The sequence below is a fragment of the Cheilinus undulatus genome, linkage group 17 (assembly GCF_018320785.1).
Source record: "Cheilinus undulatus linkage group 17, ASM1832078v1, whole genome shotgun sequence".
NCBI classification, from domain to species: domain Eukaryota; kingdom Metazoa; phylum Chordata; class Actinopteri; order Labriformes; family Labridae; genus Cheilinus; species Cheilinus undulatus.
This window is the reverse complement of record NC_054881.1, coordinates 1724062-1745137: the sequence shown is the minus strand read 5'-3', so window position 1 is coordinate 1745137 and position 21076 is coordinate 1724062. Positions and strand designations below refer to the sequence as shown.

The following is a 21076-nucleotide window of genomic DNA, read 5'->3' as shown; positions in this document are numbered from 1 at the left end:
GTTTTTGACTCATTCTGCCTATTGTTGCCTCTGATAATAGATTTTTTTCTGACATTAATCCCTTTACACCACTTCAACACCCATTTTTGCCACTCTTTACAGTTTTTCACAATTGTTCAGTGGGTTTTTGCTGGTTCTAACCCATTTTTACACCTGAAATTCGATTCTTATTCTTTTAAATTCTAATTTTACCTTCTTTTTCTAAATTTTTGTCACTGTAACAACATTAATACCAGCTCTAACCCACTTCTGCTTCTGTTAAAATCCAGTTTCACCACCTTTGCCGCCAGTTTCTGCCATTGCAACCCATTCATGTGTATTTAAACCCAAGTTTGCCTTTTTAAAATCCTGTTTCACCGCTTTCCTGTCTGTAATGCCATTTCCTGCCAATTGTTGCCTCTCCTGACCCATTTTTTTACCCTTTTTCATCAATTTTGATACCAATTTTTGCCACTTTTAACAGCTTTTCACAATTTTCTTTTAGTTCTTACCACCTTTAAACACATTTTTACCATGTGAAACCCATTTCTGCTTCTTTTATAACCTTTTGTCACCACCTCTACCACCACTCAATGCTATTTTTAACCCCTTGTTGCCTATCTGTGCTTAATTTTACCTCTGTTTTATGAAGAAGCTAAGACTTTATACTCATAAACTCATTTATACTCATTGAACTACTAAGATTATAAACTGATGAAATGTGAACACTTATATTAATGCATTTATAATTATTTAAATTATGACAATGTTTTAACATCCCATGAAATGTTTTTGCAGTTGCCCCTCTGGGCCACCGTACTCAGCCAGTGTTAACTCCAGCTCTCTTAAACAGATCTGTAGCATATATTAACATTGTAGTGTCAAAATCAGAAACACCACAGAAGAAGATGATCTGTTCCTGTTACACAGAGGATTAAAAATCATTCCTGATCTCCAGATTCTGCTTCAGGAACAAATCAGACTGGTTTCTGTGTTCCTGCTCTGAGGAAGCTCCGCCTTCTCAACCTGCTAAAACTCACAGATAAACAGGAAACAGATTGATATCTAAAATATGTCATAAAACACATGGGGCAAGCCCCGCCTCCTCACCCTGCTTCACCTGTGAAAAACCAGAAAAACAGACTGTGACTCTGCTCTGAAGAGACACTCACTCTGACAGAGAGAGCTCCAGACCAAAACCAGCACCACTTCCACTGAGAGAGGACAGCAGGAGGGAGTACTGGGAGTACTGGTTCTACTGGGATAACTGGGAATACTTCCACTTTAACCAGGTACTGAATCCACCAACTGAAGCAGACTTTAAAAGAACTCAGAACCAAAGAGAGAGGAACTTTCAGGGACGGGGAGTGGCTTCCTGTTTGTCTGCAGCGTCTCCAGCTTCACTCCAGACAAAATGGCGTCCAAGTTAGAGGAGGATCTGAGCTGTCCGGTCTGCCTGGACATCTTTAAAGATCCCATCATGCTGTCCTGCAGCCACAGCTTCTGTAGAGAGTGTGTGGAGAAGAGCTGGAAGGAGACGGAGGACAAGGAGTGTCCCATCTGTAAGAGGAGACAGTCTAAGGGATTAAATCCTATCTTTGCTTTAAAGAATCTGTGTGAGACTTTTCTGCAGGAGAGAGAACAGAGAGCTTCAGAGGATCTCTGCAGTCTGCATCAGGAGAAGCTCAAACTCTTCTGTCTGGACCATCAGGAGCTGGTGTGTCTCGTCTGCAGAGATTCAGAAAAACACACTGAGCACCGATTCAGACCCATCGATGAAGCTGCAGAAGAACACAAGAAGAACCTTGAGGAAACTCTGCAGCCCTTAAAGGAGAAGTTAGAGGCTCTTAAAGACGTTAAAGTGAAGTTTGATCAAACAGAAGTTCACATGGAGGTCCAGGCCCGACACACAGAGAGGCAGATTAAGGAGCAGTTTCAGAAGCTTCATCAGTTTCTAGCAGAGGAAGAGGAGGCCAGGCTGCATGCAGTGAGGGAGGAAGAGGAGCAGAAGAGACAGAGGATGAAGGAGCAGATGGAGGCTCTGAGAGCACAGATAGCAGATCTTTCACAGACAGTCAGAGCCACAGAGGACCAGCTGACGGCCCAAGACGTCTCCTTCCTGAGAAACTACAAGGCTGCAGTGGAGAGAGTCCAGCAGCGCCCCCTGCTGGAGGAGCCACAGCTGCCCTCAGGAGCTCTGATAGACCAGGCCAAACACCTGGGCAACCTGGGCTACAAGATCTGGACCAAGATGAAGGACATGGTCTCTTACACACCCATCATTCTAGACCCAAACACCGCTGATCCAGAACTCATCCTGTCTGATGATCTGACCTCTGTGAGAGGAGGAGGAGAGAGTCAGCAGCTTCCTGCTAATCCAGAGAGGATTGATGGTTACTGCTCTGTCCTGGGCTCTGAGGGCTTTAACTCAGGGACTCACAGCTGGGACGTCCAGGTCAGAGACAGTACACGCTGGATCCTGGGAGTGTTACCAGAGTCTGCTGAGAGGAAGGGAAACATAAGGACTAGAGTTTGGGCAGTACGGTTCTCTGATGGTAAATACAGAAGATACTCACCATCACATCCACACACTGTTCTCTCAGTTCAGTCAGAACCAAAGAGGATCCGAGTGAATCTGGACTGTAACAGAGGAGAGCTGTCGTTCTGTGATCCTGATACTAACACACTCATACACTCCTTCACACACACTTTCATTGACAGGATGGTTCCATTCTTTTATAATAGGTCTAATTCCCCGCTGCAGATCCTCCCAGAGAAGATCTCTGTGAGCGTGGAACCAAACTAAACAAACACGATGTTCTGATGCATTTGATCCAGTCACTTCTGATATTTGAAACTTTCCTTTTAGGTTTTAAAATAACGATGGGCCCATAATAAATGAAGCCAATGCGGAAGTGCAAAAAATTGCTATATTGCTAGTGTCCACTAGAGGCTGGCTGCAGGAACACTGTAAGTCCCGTCTGCACACCTGTTTAACAGACGGTTTGACACTAGAAATAAACTGGTTTACATCCTGGTTCAAAACACCAAACGTGTCTCATTAGCTAGTGTCTTATTGTGCTCCCACTGTACGGGGGGGAATTTTTTTGTACCACAATCGTTTGGATTATATTTAGGATGAAAGCTGATTGGCGCATCTCAATTGATTGACAGAAAGCTCGGCAGGCAGAGGCTCCCTTTCTGTCAACCAGAATGCTAGCTAGCAGGCTAACAGGAAGTCGCGCTTAGTGGAATGTTTAATAGACTGTAATGACATCATTTTCAAAGGAATGATGGAATGTTTAATAGACTGTAATGACATCATCTTCAAAGGAATGATGGAATGTTTAATAGACTGTAATGACATCATCTTCAAAGGAATGATGGAATGTTTAATAGACTGTAATGACATCATTTTCAAAGGAATGATGGAATGTTTAATAGACTGTAATGACATCATTTTCAAAGGAATGATGGAATGTTTAATAGACTGTAATGACATCATCTTCAAAAGAATAATGGAATGTTTAATAGACTGTAATGACATCATTTTCAAAGGAATGATGGAATGTTTAATAGACTGTAATGACATCATTTTCAAAGGAATGATGGAATGTTTAATAGACTGTAATGACATCATCTTCAAAGGAATGATGGAATGTTTAATAGACTGTAATGACATCATCTTCAAAAGAATAATGGAATGTTTAATAGACTGTAATGACATCATTTTCAAAGGAATGATGGAATGTTTAATAGACTGTAATGACATCATTTTCAAAGGAATGATGGAATGTTTAATAGACTGTAATGACATCATCTTCAAAGGAATGATGGAATGTTTAATAGACTGTAATGACATCATCTTCAAAAGAATAATGGAATGTTTAATAGACTGTAATGACATCATTTTCAAAGGAATAATGGAATGTTTAATAGACTGTAATGGCATCATTTTCAAAGGAATGATGGAATGTTTAATAGACTGTAATGACATCATTTTCAAAGGAATGATGGAATGTTTAATCGACTGTAATGACATCATCTTCAAAGGAATGATGGAATGTTTAATAGACTGTAATGACATCATCTTCAAAAGAATAATGGAATGTTTAATAGACTGTAATGGCATCATTTTCAAAGGAATGATGGAATGTTTAATAGACTGTAATGACATCATATTCAAAAGGAATAATGGAATGTTTAATAGACTGTAATGGCATCATTTTCAAAGGAATGATGGAATGTTTAATAGACTGTAATGACATCATCTTCAAAGGAATGATGGAATGTTTAATAGACTGTAATGACATCATCTTCAAAGGAATGATGGAATGTTTAATAGACTGTAATGACATCATTTTCAAAGGAATGATGGAATGTTTAATAGACTGTAATGACATCATTTTCAAAGGAATGATGGAATGTTTAATAGACTGTAATGACATCATTTTCAAAGGAATGATGGAATGTTTAATAGACTGTAATGACATCATCTTCAAAAGAATAATGGAATGTTTAATAGACTGTAATGACATCATTTTCAAAGGAATGATGGAATGTTTAATAGACTGTAATGACATCATTTTCAAAGGAATGATGGAATGTTTAATAGACTGTAATGACATCATCTTCAAAGGAATGATGGAATGTTTAATAGACTGTAATGACATCATTTTCAAAAGAATAATGGAATGTTTAATAGACTGTAATGACATCATTTTCAAAGGAATGATGGAATGTTTAATAGACTGTAATGACATCATTTTCAAAGGAATGATGGAATGTTTAATAGACTGTAATGACATCATTTTCAAAGGAATGATGGAATGTTTAATCGACTGTAATGACATCATCTTCAAAGGAATGATGGAATGTTTAATAGACTGTAATGACATCATCTTCAAAAGAATAATGGAATGTTTAATAGACTGTAATGGCATCATTTTCAAAGGAATGATGGAATGTTTAATAGACTGTAATGGCATCATTTTCAAAGGAATGATGGAATGTTTAATAGACTGTAATGGCATCATTTTCAAAGGAATGATGGAATGTTTAATAGACTGTAATGACATCATTTTCAAAAGAATAATGGAATGTTTAATAGACTGTAATGACATCATTTTCAAAGGAATGATGGAATGTTTAATAGACTGTAATGGCATCATTTTCAAAGGAATGATGGAATGTTTAATAGACTGTAATGGCATCATTTTCAAAGGAATGATGGAATGTTTAATAGACTGTAATGGCATCATTTTCAAAGGAATGATGGAATGTTTAATAGACTGTAATGACATCATCTTCAAAGGAATGATGGAATGTTTAATAGACTGTAATGACATCATCTTCAAAAGAATAATGGAATGTTTAATAGACTGTAATGACATCATTTTCAAAGGAATGATGGAATGTTTAATAGACTGTAATGACATCATCTTCAAAGGAATGATGGAATGTTTAATAGACTGTAATGACATCATCTTCAAAAGAATAATGGAATGTTTAATAGACTGTAATGACATCATTTTCAAAGGAATGATGGAATGTTTAATAGACTGTAATGACATCATTTTCAAAGGAATGATGGAATGTTTAATAGACTGTAATGACATCATTTTCAAAGGAATGATGGAATGTTTAATAGACTGTAATGACATCATCTTCAAAGGAATGATGGAATGTTTAATAGACTGTAATGACATCATCTTCAAATGAATAATGGAATGTTTAATAGACTGTAATGACATCATTTTCAAAGGAATGATGGAATGTTTAATAGACTGTAATGACATCATTTTCAAAGGAATGATGGAATGTTTAATCGACTGTAATGACATCATCTTCAAAGGAATGATGGAATGTTTAATAGACTGTAATGACATCATTTTCAAAGGAATGATGGAATGTTTAATAGACTGTAATGACATCATTTTCAAAGGAATGATGGAATGTTTAATCGACTGTAATGACATCATCTTCAAAGGAATGATGGAATGTTTAATAGACTGTAATGACATCATTTTCAAAGGAATGATGGAATGTTTAATAGACTGTAATGACATCATCTTCAAAGGAATGATGGAATGTTTAATAGACTGTAATGACATCATTTTGAAAGGAATGATGGAATGTTTAATAGACTGTAATGACATCATCTTCAAAGGAATGATGGAATGTTTAATAGACTGTAATGACATCATCTTCAAAAGAATAATGGAATGTTTAATAGACTGTAATGACATCATTTTCAAAGGAATGATGGAATGTTTAATAGACTGTAATGACATCATTTTCAAAGGAATGATGGAATGTTTAATCGACTGTAATGACATCATCTTCAAAGGAATGATGGAATGTTTAATAGACTGTAATGACATCATCTTCAAAAGAATAATGGAATGTTTAATAGACTGTAATGGCATCATTTTCAAAGGAATGATGGAATGTTTAATCGACTGTAATGACATCATCTTCAAAAGAATAATGGAATGTTTAATAGACTGTAATGGCATCATTTTCAAAGGAATGATGGAATGTTTAATAGACTGTAATGACATCATTTTCAAAGGAATGATGGAATGTTTAATCGACTGTAATGACATCATCTTCAAAGGAATGATGGAATGTTTAATAGACTGTAATGACATCATCTTCAAAAGAATAATGGAATGTTTAATAGACTGTAATGGCATCATTTTCAAAGGAATGATGGAATGTTTAATAGACTGTAATGGCATCATTTTCAAAGGAATGATGGAATGTTTAATAGACTGTAATGGCATCATTTTCAAAGGAATGATGGAATGTTTAATAGACTGTAATGACATCATTTTCAAAAGAATAATGGAATGTTTAATAGACTGTAATGGCATCATTTTCAAAGGAATGATGGAATGTTTAATAGACTGTAATGGCATCATTTTCAAAGGAATGATGGAATGTTTAATAGACTGTAATGGCATCATTTTCAAAGGAATGATGGAATGTTTAATAGACTGTAATGGCATCATTTTCAAAGGAATGATGGAATGTTTAATAGACTGTAATGACATCATTTTCAAAGGAATGATGGGATGTTAAATAGACTGTAATGACATCATCATCAAAGGAATAGGGCTCTGTTATCCTGGTCTTTAACTGTCATTTATCCTCATTGTTCTGATTGATCTTTATGTGATTATTGGAATCCACATTTTACTGATAATCTATTGGAAAAGGTGAATCAATGGATTGATATATCCAATCAGATGACAAGGTTGGACATTGTTTTCCATGACAAGAACAGGAGTCTGAACTAGATCCACGTCCCCCCTCAGTGCTCTATTCTGGGCCATACTGGCTTTGGTTTGAAACAGGTCTCTACACAAGCTTTGAGATTTAAAACAGAATGTCTGAATGCAGGACTCTGACTTTAAATAGAGAACTTTGATGGTATGGTAAGATGACTGAACCATCTCCAGCTACAGATTTAATCTTTCACTGTGTTTTTCTACAGTCTAGTTCTGACACACAGAGTGCTCTCAGAGCCTCCATCCTGTATATTTACCATCTGCAGAAATTTACTGTTCCGACCGCAGATTCATTGCAGTTCTGCAGCATCTTGATGACAGTTTTTATGATTTGACCATTATTTACATGCCTAAGGATCGTTTTGGTGTTGAAGTTTGGTTTCCTCTGAACACTTTCACTTTCAGCCTGGAGCAGAGAGAGGTGGGGGAGAGGAGACATCATTGAGCCAGTTAACTGTCATTACAAAGAAAACAACAAATAGGCTGCTGGCCCTGCTCTGTGGGGTGATGCTTTGAGGAAAACAATCAGAAACTAGGGCTGCAAGGAGCACTGAGGGACCTCGCACCTCCGTGCAGGTTGGGATGTAGCGCAACCGCCAGAGTGTGATAATAGTGGGGTGTTGGCAAACCTGTGCAGTGTGCTGCAGCACAGCAGAGAGACCACGTTATTCCTCCTCTGAGTATGGTCCCTTTGAAAAAACATAAGCACAGTGCACTTTGTTTATGAGGTAGTACTGCCCCGTAACAGTAGGTGGCAGAGGGAAAAAGGTTGATGCTGATATGTGGAAGTGACCAGGGAAGGACAATTAATTATGTAAAATTAAAACCAGAGAAAACATTTTATGTCCAAGGTGCTCCTTGCGTGTTACAGTAGGGGGTGCAACAGTTAAACTAAGAAATTAATATTTAAATCTGGAGAGGGGCAGACCACAACCATACTTGTGACATTTGAAGGCAATCAGATGTTTCATATGAGAGTTACACCTACTTCCTGTCTAATGGTGAAGGATCAAGATGGCCGCCATGGCCACTTGGGCATCTTTTTATGAAACATGTCAATGTTGGGATTGATATTGAGGTCTTCAAGTCAAAATCAGAGCATGATAGATTCAACACACTAAGAGGATCACAGAAATGAGCAATTTGTATCACTTCCTGTTGGCAGTAGAGGGCGCCATGATGAGCTGGTTGCATGTGGGAGTGTTCAGTACAATGATGTTGTTTTACCATAACACACTGATGATCATAGAATGATCTCTGCCTTGGTTGCATTTGATTTCAGTGAATAATTTCCCCAAAAGAGGCCTTATTTTGGGCCTTTACTACGGCCCCGCCCACTGGTAAACCGTCCCGCCAAGCACAAGCTGATATCTCTAACTTCTCTACTTTGAGGAAAACCCATTCTGGAGTGGAGCAGATCAGTCCCCTCTGACAACTTCGATTAGATGCGAGGTCTGGAAATTTGCTGAAAATCACAGAGAATGGACCAAATATGGCTATTACCTACTTTCCTGTGCATTTTAAAAGATGGCCCCAAGAGGAGTTTTTGTAGGTCTAGTGATGATACATATGTGTACCGTTTTTTTAGAATCCTAGGTTTACCCTCCTTTGGGGCTGATGTTTGGAAATACTGTAGGGGCCGCCATTGAGTCATCAGGCCACATGCCCTAATAAAAATTATATGGTTGGTATGAATGACCAACAAGGGTCATGCAAATGAAATTTGGTGATTGTACCATACTGATAAGGCAAAGAAAACACTGCTTCCTGTTTTTTGACATTTGAGGCGGCGCCATGTTGACAGGATAAGAGGCATGTCAATGAGGCCTGGATTGGCACAATGCTTAAGGTGTTAAGACTGTTTCAGGGCAACTTTGAGGATGATTGGACCACCCATGTAGGAATGAGGACACAATATTTTTAAAAAGTAAGTTTGTGTTGCCAGCAGGGGGCGCTATGATGAAATGAGATGTGTTGCACCTGGATGTATTCAGGGTGGAGGTCTTAATATAGCTGTGAAGTTTCATGAAGATTGACATGAGAACTACTGAGTTATTAAGAAAAACATTTTTGGCACGGTGCCAAGAATCACGGTCCAAATTTGGTGCTTAATAATCGCTACATCCTGTGGTGAAAACTCATGTAGAGCACAGGCTGAGATGTCACACTTGTCTAGTTTGAGGCAAAACCACTCTTAAGTGAAAAAGTTAAGTTCCCTCGTATGGGTTCGATCAGATGGGAGGACTGTAAATTGACCGAAAAACTGCCAAAATTGGACACTTTGCTTTATGATCCCACTTCCTGTACACATTTTTAAAACAGAGTATATTCATTTTTTGTTCGTCTGGACTTGATACATATGTGTACCAATTTTCATGCACATCGCTAAAAGTTTGTGGAGGAGAACCCAAAAAAGGATGTTTCAGGATCCATAGGGCCTTTTTTTGAGCAAGATGAATGGAACCACCAGAATACAAAATTTTTCCCCAGGACCTAACAAGCCACCAAATTTGGTGAGTTTTGGATCATGATAAGGCCCCCAAAAAGGCATCTGTTTTGAGAGAAAAAAACGAATGAATAATTCTCTCAGATACAACAGGACTCTCGGACCGAGGTCAGTGCTCGGCCCTCATAAATCATACCAGCACCAAAGTAGACCAGCCCACCTGGAAAATACCCGGGATGCTGGATTGACAGTCCAGGATGTTTAATAGGGTTTATTCAGCTAAAATGGTCCTGCTAAGGTTGGAGCGTCCTGGCTCCCTGATCTTTAACAGCCAATCACAATGACTGATCTTGAATGCTTGCTTTAGAACTTGTTGTTAATAACAACAGATTTTATTGGTCAGAGGTTGCTCAGGTAGGTGGGGCAGATCATCGTGCGGCGTGAAGGAGAGAAAATGTGCAGAAAGTGACAGAAGCTAAGAAAAAATGGCTCTAACTAAGAACAGACATAGATTTAGGGACAGTTTACCAGTAAAGAAAAATACTGTTGATTATTTGACATGCTCCTTTAAATAGAAATCCAAAACTAGGGCTGCAAGCAGCACTGGAGGGCCCTCGCACCCTGGTGCAATTCGGGGTGTGGCGCAACCTCCACTGAGTGGCAAAAGTGGGGTGTAGTTGAACCCATGCTGTGTGCTGCAGCACGGCAAAGGGAGCAGGGTGATCCTTATTTGAGCATCATGACGTTAGAAAAATTCAGCATGGTGCACTTTGTATATGATGTAGTACTTCCCCTCAGCAGTAGGTGGCAGTATGGCAAAGGTGGAGGTGGACATGTAGAGGTGATGAGGGACGGACCATTTACTGAAATTTGTAGAGAGGCAGACTCCGATCATATGTGTGAAATTTTAAGGCAATCGGGTGCTTCATATGACAGTTACACCCACTTCCTGTCTCGTGGCGAAGGACCAAAATGGTCCACATGGCCACTGGGTCATCCAGGAATGAAACATGTCCATGTTGGGACCGACAGTGAGGAGTTCAGGTCAAAATCAGGTCATGATAGGTTCAACACAGTAAGAATAATCCAGAAATGGCCCATCTGTATCACTCCCTGTTGGCAGTAGGGGGCGCCATGATGAGCCGTTTTCAATGTGATACTTTTGTGTTGCCATAATAATTTGAAGACCACAGAATGATATCTCCAAAGTTACATCAGATTTCATTTGATATTTGTCCAAGACATTGCCTTATTTTGAAAGTGGGGTGGAGCTGGTGGACTTCCTGTTGGGATTTGGCATCGGACGGAAAATCATAGGCCTTGGATCAACGGTGTATTTTTGGTGAATTTTTTTGTGGCAACCCATAAAACAGACATGAAAATTCAATGGTGTAAATGTTCACCTGGCAGAAGAAGGCACTGTGACAAAAGATGATATTGATGCATGGTTGTATTCAGGACCATTGTGAAATTATCCTTGTGGAGTTTGGTGATGATTGGATTAAACACTAAAAAGCTATAAGGCAATAATGGTGGAACTTCACAGCCAACAATAGAGCAAAACGCAGAAAAGTTTGGGCAGCAATAACGTCAGCACCCTATGATGAAAACTCACGCGGAGCACAACCTGGGGACTCAAGGTTGTCTAGTTTGAGTAAAAAGATCTGGAGTCAGATAAAATCCCTCGGACAAGTTCTTTCAAATACGACCCCTAGATTTATGAAGAGCAAAATGAAAAAATGAAAATGGCCGACTTCCTGTTTGAGTTACGATATGTGTCCAAGAGGCTTTTTTGTAGCTCTGATGATGACCTATAAGCACACCAAAATTCATAAGCCTGGGTTGAACCAGCTGGGTTTGCTGAATTTTTGAATATTTGCAGTGGGCACCATTGAGCCAAGAGGGCACACCCACCAACAAACATCACATCAATTATCTCAGCATGCCTAAGTGAATTTTCTCACCAAGTTTCATTGCTTTACGAGTATCACAAGCCCCTGAAAATTCTACTTCCTGTTTCATGGCGAACAAAATATCGCCAGGGCCACGCCTTCTAGCGGAAATTTTTTTTCCATTGCATATGTGTAATGTCAACTCTTTGGGAACAACCTGAGTGAATTTCAGCATGATTTGGCCAATTATGTTGGAACTGGAATGTGAAAGTTAATTTCTGTTGCCATAGGGGGCGCTATAAGATTTTTCTAAATTTTAAAACATGAACATGTTTTTGCCTGGGCTGTTATCAAGCACATGAAATCTGTGGAAGATACAGCAGAGTTATGACTGTTAAACCATTTTGGGAGAGTCATGAAAAAAAGTTTCATTGAGAAATTGGGATGAAGCTGGTGGACTTCCTGTTGGGATTCTGGCATTGGTCCAAGAAGCTTTTTGTAGGTGGGGTCATGATGCATGTACTGACCAAAAATCATCTGCCTAAGTTCAAAGGTGTATTTTTGGTGAATTTTTAAAGTGAGAAAAGTGGAAAAAGTGCCAAATTCAATATTGTGATGTCACAAGGGGGCGGAGTTATTGATTTCTGATGTTGGTGCATGATTTGATAGAGCCTCCATGGGTGGTCATCTGTGAGAAGTTTGGTGATGATTGGTGTAAGCGCTCAAAAGTTAAGGACAATAATTGTTGTTTTTACACCATTTTTTTTCTGAGAAAAATGGTGAAAAAAATGCTTGTCAAACTTTGGCGCCTTATAACGGCCCAGCCCTGGTCAAAAACTCACCATTTGTACATCTCCATCTTGTCTACTTTCAGGAGTAACCACTCTGGAGTCAATCGTATAAGTCCTCTGGGCAGAGTCCGTTCGAATGCGAGTACTGCAAATTTGCCAAAAATGGGCAAAAATGGCCACTTTTTGCTGATTATATCACTTCCTGTGCATTTTAGAGGATGGCCCCGAGAGGATTTTTTGTTCGTCGAGTCATGATACATATGTGTACTGATTTTCATGCATGTCGGACAAACTTGTGGGCGGGGCTCCAGATTTGTTGGTTTTGGCGCCCCCTAGCGGCTGTTTGTGGAGGGCAAATCTGGCAACACAAGGATGCGAAGTTTCTCAGGAGTCCTGACGAGATGTGCAAAAATCCAGGACCAAAATTGAGCACGAAGTGTCGAAAAAATAATAATTTTTTTGGGCATAAATACAATAGGGTCCTCGCTCTGAGGTCGGGGCGGTGCTCGGGCCCTAAATATGAAAATAAACTTTGAGTTTTTGGAGGGAAAAGTCATGTGAGAAACTGGCCCATGTCATCAAAACAGTACCCATACGTTAGTCCTCAAAACACATTTTAAAGCCGAAAGAATGAATGAGGATAGACGATAAAAGAAAGGTGATGTAGTTCTGATGGTCCAGGAAACTCCATCTGTTTCATACATTCTGACATATTTACAGCTGATGTAGGCTGAGATTTAGACCTGATTTCTTGGTGGTAAATACCAGCAGAAATGTTCAGATCATATTGAAAATATCGTACATCCCTATCGCAAACAAACTCTTTCTGAGAGGGGCCACCGTACTCAGCCAGTGTTAACTCCAGCTCTCTCAAACAGATGTGTAGCATATAGTAACATTGTAGCGTCAAAGTTAGAAACACCAAAGAAGAAGATGATCCGTTCCTGTTACATAGAGGATTAAAAATCATTCCTGATCTCCAGATTCTGCTTCATGAAAACATCAGACTGCTTTCTGTTCCTGTTCTGAGGAAGTGCTGCCCCCCACCCTGTTTAACCTCACAGAAAAACAGGAAACAGGAAAAAGGCTGTTAGATTGTTCTGAGGAGACGCTGACTCGGACAAAGAGAGCTCCAGACCAAAACCAGCACCACTTCCACTGAGAGAGGACAGCAGGAGGGAGTACTGGGAGTACTGGTTCTACTGGGATACTGGGAATACTTCCACTTTAACCAGGTACTGAATCCACCAACTGAAGCAGACTTTGAACGAACTCAGAACCAAAGAGAAAGGAACTTTCAGGGACGGGGGGTGGCTTCCTGTCTGTCTGCAGCGTCTCCAGCTTCACTCCAGACAAAATGGCGTCCAAGTTAGAGGAGGATCTGAGCTGTCCGGTCTGCCTGGACATCTTTAAAGATCCCATCATCCTGTCCTGCAGCCACAGCTTCTGTAGAGAGTGTGTGGAGAAGATCTGGAAGGAGAAAGAGGACAAGGAGTGTCCCATCTGTAAGAGGAGACAGTCGAAGGAATTAAATCCTAACTTTGCTTTAAAGAATCTGTGTGAGACTTTTCTGCAGGAGAGAGAACAGAGAGCTTCAGAGGATCTCTGCAGTCTGCATCAGGAGAAGCTCAAACTCTTCTGTCTGGACCATCAGGAGCTGGTGTGTCTCGTCTGCAGAGATTCAAAAAAACACACTGAGCACCGATTCAGACCCATCGATGAGGCTGCAGAAGAACACAAGAAGAACCTTGAGGAAACTCTGCAGCCCTTAAAGAAGAAGTTAGAGGCTCTTAAAGATGTTAAAGTGAAGTTTGATCAAACAGAAGCTCACATGGAGGTCCAGGCCCGACACACAGAGAGGCAGATTAAGGAGCAGTTTCAGAAGCTTCAGAGGAAGAGGAGGCCAGGCTGCGTGCAGTGAGGGAGGAAGAGGAGCAGAAGAGACAGAGGATGAAGGAGCAGATGGAGGCTCTGAGAGCACAGATAGCAGATCTTTCACAGACAGTCAGAGCCACAGAGGACCAGCTGACGGCCCAAGACGTCTCCTTCCTGAGAAACTACAAGGCTGCAGTGGAGAGAGTCCAGCAGCGCCCCCTGCTGGAGGAGCCACAGCTGCCCTCAGGAGCTCTGATAGACCAGGCCAAACACCTGGGCAACCTGGGCTTCAAGATCTGGACCAAGATGAAGGACGTGGTCTCTTACACACCTATCATTCTAGACCCAAACACTGCTGATCCAGAACTCATCCTGTCTGATGATCTGACCTCTGTGAGAGGAGCAGTGAGACAACAGCTTCCTGCTAATCCAGAGAGGATTGATGATTACTGGTCTGTCCTGGGCTCTGAGGGCTTTAACTCAGGGACTCACAGCTGGGACGTCCAGGTCAGAGACAGTACACGCTGGATCCTGGGAGTGTTACCAGAGTCTGCTGAGAGGAAGGGAAACATAAGGCCTAGAGTTTGGGCAGTACGGTTCTCTGATGCTACATACAAAACATGCTCACCATCACATGGATCCACTGATCTCTCAGTGAAGACAGATCCAAAGAGGATCCGAGTGAATCTGGACTGTAACAGAGGAGAGCTGTCGTTCTCTGATCCTGATACTAACACACTCATACACTCCTTCACACACACTTTCACTGACAGGATGGTTCCATTCTTTTATAATAGGTCTAACTCCTCACTGCAGATCCTCCCAGAGAAGATCTCTGTGAGCGTGGAACCAAACTAAACAAACACGATGTTCTGATGCATTTGATCCGGTCACTTCTGATATTTGACTACAGAAACTTTCCTTTCAGCGTTTAAATCAGAGATGGACCCATCCTCTTTGTTCACCTCTGATCTGATTCTGATAGATCCTGATCTGATGAATCCTGATATTTTTAAATCATTCATTTTCTGATTGTTGTTGCTGGTATTCTGTGTAAGGTTACACGACACTCTAGGAAAGTTGAAACAGGATTTCTCATTCAACATTTATTTTACAGTGTATAAAACTGAATATTATTTCAGATAAATTTATTTAAACTGGGACTTCACATAAATATGGTTAACAGCAACAAATTTAAGTAGGGCTGGAAGCAGCACTGAAGATCCCAGGGACAGAAGGTGGCAATATGTCAGAGTCGGATGCTGAAATGTAAAATTGATGAGGGACGACCTATTTATCATGTGAAATTGGGTAAAGATTGGAATTGTTGTTTCAGAGGTGTAATTGCATCTTACAGTGGGGGCATTACAGCAAAACCATGAAATTAACATTGAAATTTGCAGACAGGCATACCCTGATCATACATGTGAAATTTTAAGGTAATCGGGTGTTTCATATGAGAGTTGCATCCACTTCCTGTCTCATGGCGAAGGATCAAAATGGCTGCCATGGCCACTGGGGCATATGTTAATGAGTAATATCAATGTTGGGACAGATATTGATGAGTTCAGTCGCAAATCAGAGCATTATCGGTTCAACACAGTAAGAATAATACAGAAATTTCCCATTTCCTGTCTGAGGCAAAGGATCAAAATGGCTGACATGGCCACTGTGTCATCTAGGAATGAAACATGTCCATTTCGTGAAAGATATTGAGGATTTCAGGTCAAAATCAGAGCATTGTAGGTCGAACACAGTAAGATTCACACAGAAATGACCCACTTCCTGTCCAATAGCAAAGGATCAAAATGGCCGACATGGCCACTGGGGTGTCTCCTGCAGAGCACAAGCTGAGATCTCCATCTTGTCTAGTTTCAGGAAATATCAGTCTTGATTCCAGGAGAGAAGTCCCCTCAGAGGACTACTGGAGGTACTTATGGTATCTTACAGTAGGGGGCGCTACAGAAAATCCATGAAATTAACACCAAAATGTATAGAGAGGCAGACCTTTATCATATATGTGAATTTGAAGGCAATCGGGTGTTAAATATGAGAGTTACACCCACTTCCTGTACAATGGCGAAGGATCAAATTGAACGCCATGGCCACTGGGTCATCCAGGATTGAAACATGTCCATGTTGGGAAAGATATTGAGGAATTTATTGAGGACAAAATCAGAGCATGATAGGTTGAATACCGTAAGAATAACACAGAAATGACCCACTTCCTGTCCAATGGGGAAGGATCAAAATGGCCGACATGGCCACTGGGGTGACTGTTAATGAAACATGTCAATGTAGGGACAGATATTGTGGACTTCAGGTCAAAATCAGAGCATAATAGGTTAATCACACTAAGACAAATGCAGAAATGACCCATTTGTATCACTTCCTGTTGGCAGAGGAGGGCGCCATGATGAGCTGTTTTCATGTGGGCGTGTTCAGTGTGACACTGATGTGTTTCCATAACACACTGAAGTCCATAGAATGATGTCCCCCAAAATTACATCAGTTTTCAGTGAATAAATCTCCCAAAAGAGACGTTATTTTGAAATTGGGGCGGAGCTGGTGGACTTCCTGTTGGGATGTTGGCATGGGTCCAAGAGGCTTTTTTGTAGGTGTGGTCAAGACCATCTGCAGAAGTTCAACAGTGTTCAGGGGCTGAATTTTTAAAGTAACAAAAGTGGCAAAAGTGGCAAAATCAATGTTGTTTTGTCAGAGGGGGGCGGAGTTATTGATGTCTGATGTTGGTGCATAATTTGATAGAAGCTCCATGGGTGATCATCTGTGAGAAGTCTGGTGATGATTGGTGTAAGCACTGAAAAGTTATGGACAATAATTGTTGTTTTTCACCATGTTTTTTGAGAAAAATGGTGAAAAAGTGGTTTTCAAAGTTTGTGGCTTTATTACGGCCCCGCCCCGTGGTGAAATGGATTTCTTTTGATAACTTTAGGTGTCCATCTTGTGTAGTTTGAGGAGAAACCAGTCTGGAGTCAATCAGATGAGTCCCCTAAAATCTAGTAGTTTTCAGGGGGTTTAAGGCCCCCAAAACAAGCCGCGAAGTGTCGGAAAAAAAGAAATAATAATAATAATAATAGTTGCAATTTCAATAGGGTCCTCACACTGAGGTCGGTGCTCAGGCCCTAATAAAATCAGATGAAATCTTTTAAACTACAATGCACTGTAAAACAGCAGCAACAACTGTAGACAGCCAACAGCAGCACAGGGCAACTGCAGCAAATAGAACATTCATAATAAATGTGTATGACTGTAGAAAAAGTGAACAAGTAGAAAAAAATATCTGCAAAATAACATTCATCTTTATATAACTAAACAGTCTGATACCAAGATTAATGTCAGAGCCTCTAACCATATGAGATCAGACTGACCCATCTCTAGTTTAAAGAGAACAAATCTATGATGTTCTAAAGTGACCCAGCAAGAAAACAGATGGCATACACCGCGTTCCACATTATTATGCAAACAACGTTTTTCTCTGATTTTCTAAATATCAGTGCAAATGACAATATTTTTCAAGTCATCAACAGTTAGAGTATAATTCAGATGTTTTTGAACAAACTTCATAATGATAACTATTATTTTTTAAAAATAAAAACCTCAAAATGCTCTTTTCCACATGTTCCACATTATTAAGCAGGCCACAGGTTTCAGCAACATGGGAAAGAAAAAGGACCTCTGCTGCTGAAAAGTGTCAAATAGTGTAATGCCTTGGACAAGGAATGAAAGCATTCGATATTTCAGGAAAAATTAAGCATGATCATCGAACTGTGAAGAAATTAGTGTCTGATTCAGAGCACAGACGGGTTCCTGCAGATAAAGGCATAATGAGGAAGGTTTCTGATGGACAAATCCATCAGATTAAGAGAGCAGATGCTAAAATACCATTACAAAGCAGCAAACAGGTATTTGAAGCAGCTGGTGTCTCTGGAGTCCCACCAACCTCAAGGTGTAGGATCCTCCAGAGGCTTGCAGTCGTGTATAAACCTACTATTCAGCCCCCCCTAACCAATGCTCACAAGCAGAAACGGTTGCAGTGGGCCCAGAAATACATGAAGACTCATTTTCAAACAGTCTTGTTGACTGATGAGTGCCGTGCAACCCTGGATGGTCCAGATGGAGGAGCAGTGGATGGTTGGTGGATGGCCACCATGTCCCAACGAGGCCGGGACGTCAACAAGGAGGGGCGGAGTCATGTTAGGGGACCATGTCCCAGTTTACTGAAGGTAGCCCAGGGGCCACATTAGGCCCTCCAAATCATTTTTAGCACCCCTAAAGTCATTTCAAATACCAATAAATGATCAACCTTTAGAAAACAGTCATCACTCATAAAAATGAAAACAAAAACATTTTTCAGATGTTTTAATGCTACTGGTGAGTGGTTTGTTATTTACTACCTTTATTTATTTAATGGAAACAATGTTTTTTTTTCAATTTCATTTAATTTTTTGGAAAAATATATATATATTTGATTTATGTGCATTTATTTTTATTTATTTTTAATTTGTTTTAAACACACTTATTTTAAAGTTTGTTGGTATTTCATGAAAAACATTAAATGTATCCATTAATTTTTGAATTTATTTTATTTGTGTTTTCTTTATTTTCTATGTTATTTTTATTTAATATATTTCTTTATTATTTTTATATTTATTCTTCATTTTTGATAATTGTGTTTGAAATTATTTTGAAAATCAGTTATAAAACTATTCATTATGTTGTTTTTTATTTTGTTTTATTTTTGATTATTTAAATTCTATTTCACTTTAATCACTAACCATGGAATTTTTTATTAAATTTGGAATTATTAGAATTTCTTTAAATCAGTATTACTTAATTTCAAGTTTTTTTATTTAATTTAAAATTGAAATGTTTATCTTAACTTATACATTTCTTTTATTTTTGTTTTATTATTATTATTATTATTATTTACTTTGTGCTCATTTTTTAATTCATTTTTATTTTCTGTTTAATTGGTGTTCAATATGATTTATTTCTTAGCCTTTGATTTTAAAGATTTAGAAATGTATTCATTAAATTTTTAATTCCTTTAATTTTTATTTTTGTGTCAGTTCTAGTTTTTACATTCTATTTCGCTTACAATTTTTTCTTTGTCGTTTTTTTTTTTATCGAACTTTTGATTATTTAAATTACTTTAAATTTTTGTTACAATTTTATTTATTTGTAGTGTAGTTTCTTGTATTTTATCTAAATTTATTTTATTTTCCTTCTTATTTTATTGTTTCACTAATTTTTTAAACTAGCTTTTTTTGTTTGTTTTAGTGGATTATATTTGCTTCATTTGTTTCTGTTTTTATGCATCACTAAATGCACGTGATAAAGAAATACTCAAGTAAAATACCAAATAAGTATCATGCAGCTTAAATTGGATTTCAATTTGTGTTTTTCTATTAAGTAAATTATTTCTATTTGTATTTGAGTTTAAAAAACATAAATGACGGTATAATAAATCATCAGGAAACAATATATTCCTCTTTTCATTGCATCATGGGTAACCACAGGGGTTAAAGTGAGAATATCCAACAACCTTAACAGTCTGGCCCTTTAGCATTGACAGTAAAATGAATGCGGCCCTCCTGGTGACCAGAGATTTCCATCCCTGCTCTCTGTGATAAATAAATCAGCCATGGACTTCAGGAGGAAACAGCAGGTGGTGATTAAACAATCACAGATGATGAAGTCGTTATCAGAGTTCAGTAAGTTTTCTAAAACATGACAGAAATGTGACAGCCGTTCTGATTTCCTGGGTTTCTCTTCAGAAGTTTCATCTTCCTCAAACAAACGTAGACGTTTGTGGCTTTTTCCTAAAAGTGGCGTTTGATGTGTCTTCATGTGTGCCGTCAGTTATTCCCTAACCGGCTTCTGCTTCATCCTCCCACAATCCTTTGCACCTCACAGCAGGAAGTGTTTTTATCATGTTTGGAGGATTTCCTCTCAAGTTTTTTAATGTGCAAATGAAAATGTTTGAGGGGACGATGAGTCACTTCATGAGTCACTGCGTTGTTTCTGTGCTGGTTAGAAATGTTTTAGGCCCTCCTCCTCTGTCTCTGCAGGATTGTGGTTCACATTAGACTGAATATGTTTGGATGTTTTTATTAGCATGCAGTAAAGTCAGGGTAAAGAAAGCATGCCTGAGGGCTAGGGCAGGCCTCCAACAGTTCCCCATTGGATTATTACATCCAGAAAATATGCACCCATGTTGAAGTATTTAGGTTTTTTTTTCTTAAACCCCTACGGCTGTTACAACAACCTCAAAAACGGTTCAGATTAGATCAGTTCGGTTCAGCACTGAATAAATATTTGATACACATTTCAGAAATCCACCTGTCAGCAGATAGAAAGCAAATATGATGCATGAAAAACACCTACAGATTACAAGGAAATTAATACCGCCTGTGAAATGTTCTGTTTTTTAAGTTTTTCCTGAGATCTGTTAAACAGAACATGGAATTCATAACACAGCTTTTCACACAAATCTGGGTTTTATTTTGGATGATACCAGGGTCTAAATGAAGACTCCCCAGATCTACCAGGGTCTAAATGAAGACCCCCTTTAGATCTACCAGGGTCTAAATGAAGACCCCCTTTAGATCTACCAGGGTCTAAATGAAGACCCCCTTTAGATCTACCAGGGTCTAAATGAAGATCCCTCTTTAGAACTACTATGTTGCTATGTGCTGTATCCCAGTGTCAGACTGCAGCAGACTGTCTGTAAAATCTATAAACACATGAAATGTTTTACAAAGGATGACATCATCT

At 39.2% G+C, this 21076-nt stretch overlaps 1 protein-coding gene and 1 pseudogene across 1 annotated transcript; both read left to right on the top strand.

Annotated features, from left to right (window-relative positions):
* The first annotated feature begins 1264 nt into the window (after positions 1–1264).
* On the top strand, positions 1265–2785 carry LOC121525201 (nuclear factor 7, brain-like). Its single transcript, XM_041811058.1, has one exon. It carries the CDS (start codon positions 1394–1396, stop codon positions 2783–2785), a length of 1392 nt encoding a protein of 463 aa, XP_041666992.1. The 5' UTR covers positions 1265–1393.
* Positions 2786–13553: 10768 nt separating this feature from the next.
* Positions 13554–15136, top strand: LOC121525200 (annotated as a pseudogene).
* The last annotated feature ends 5940 nt before the right edge of the window (positions 15137–21076 follow it).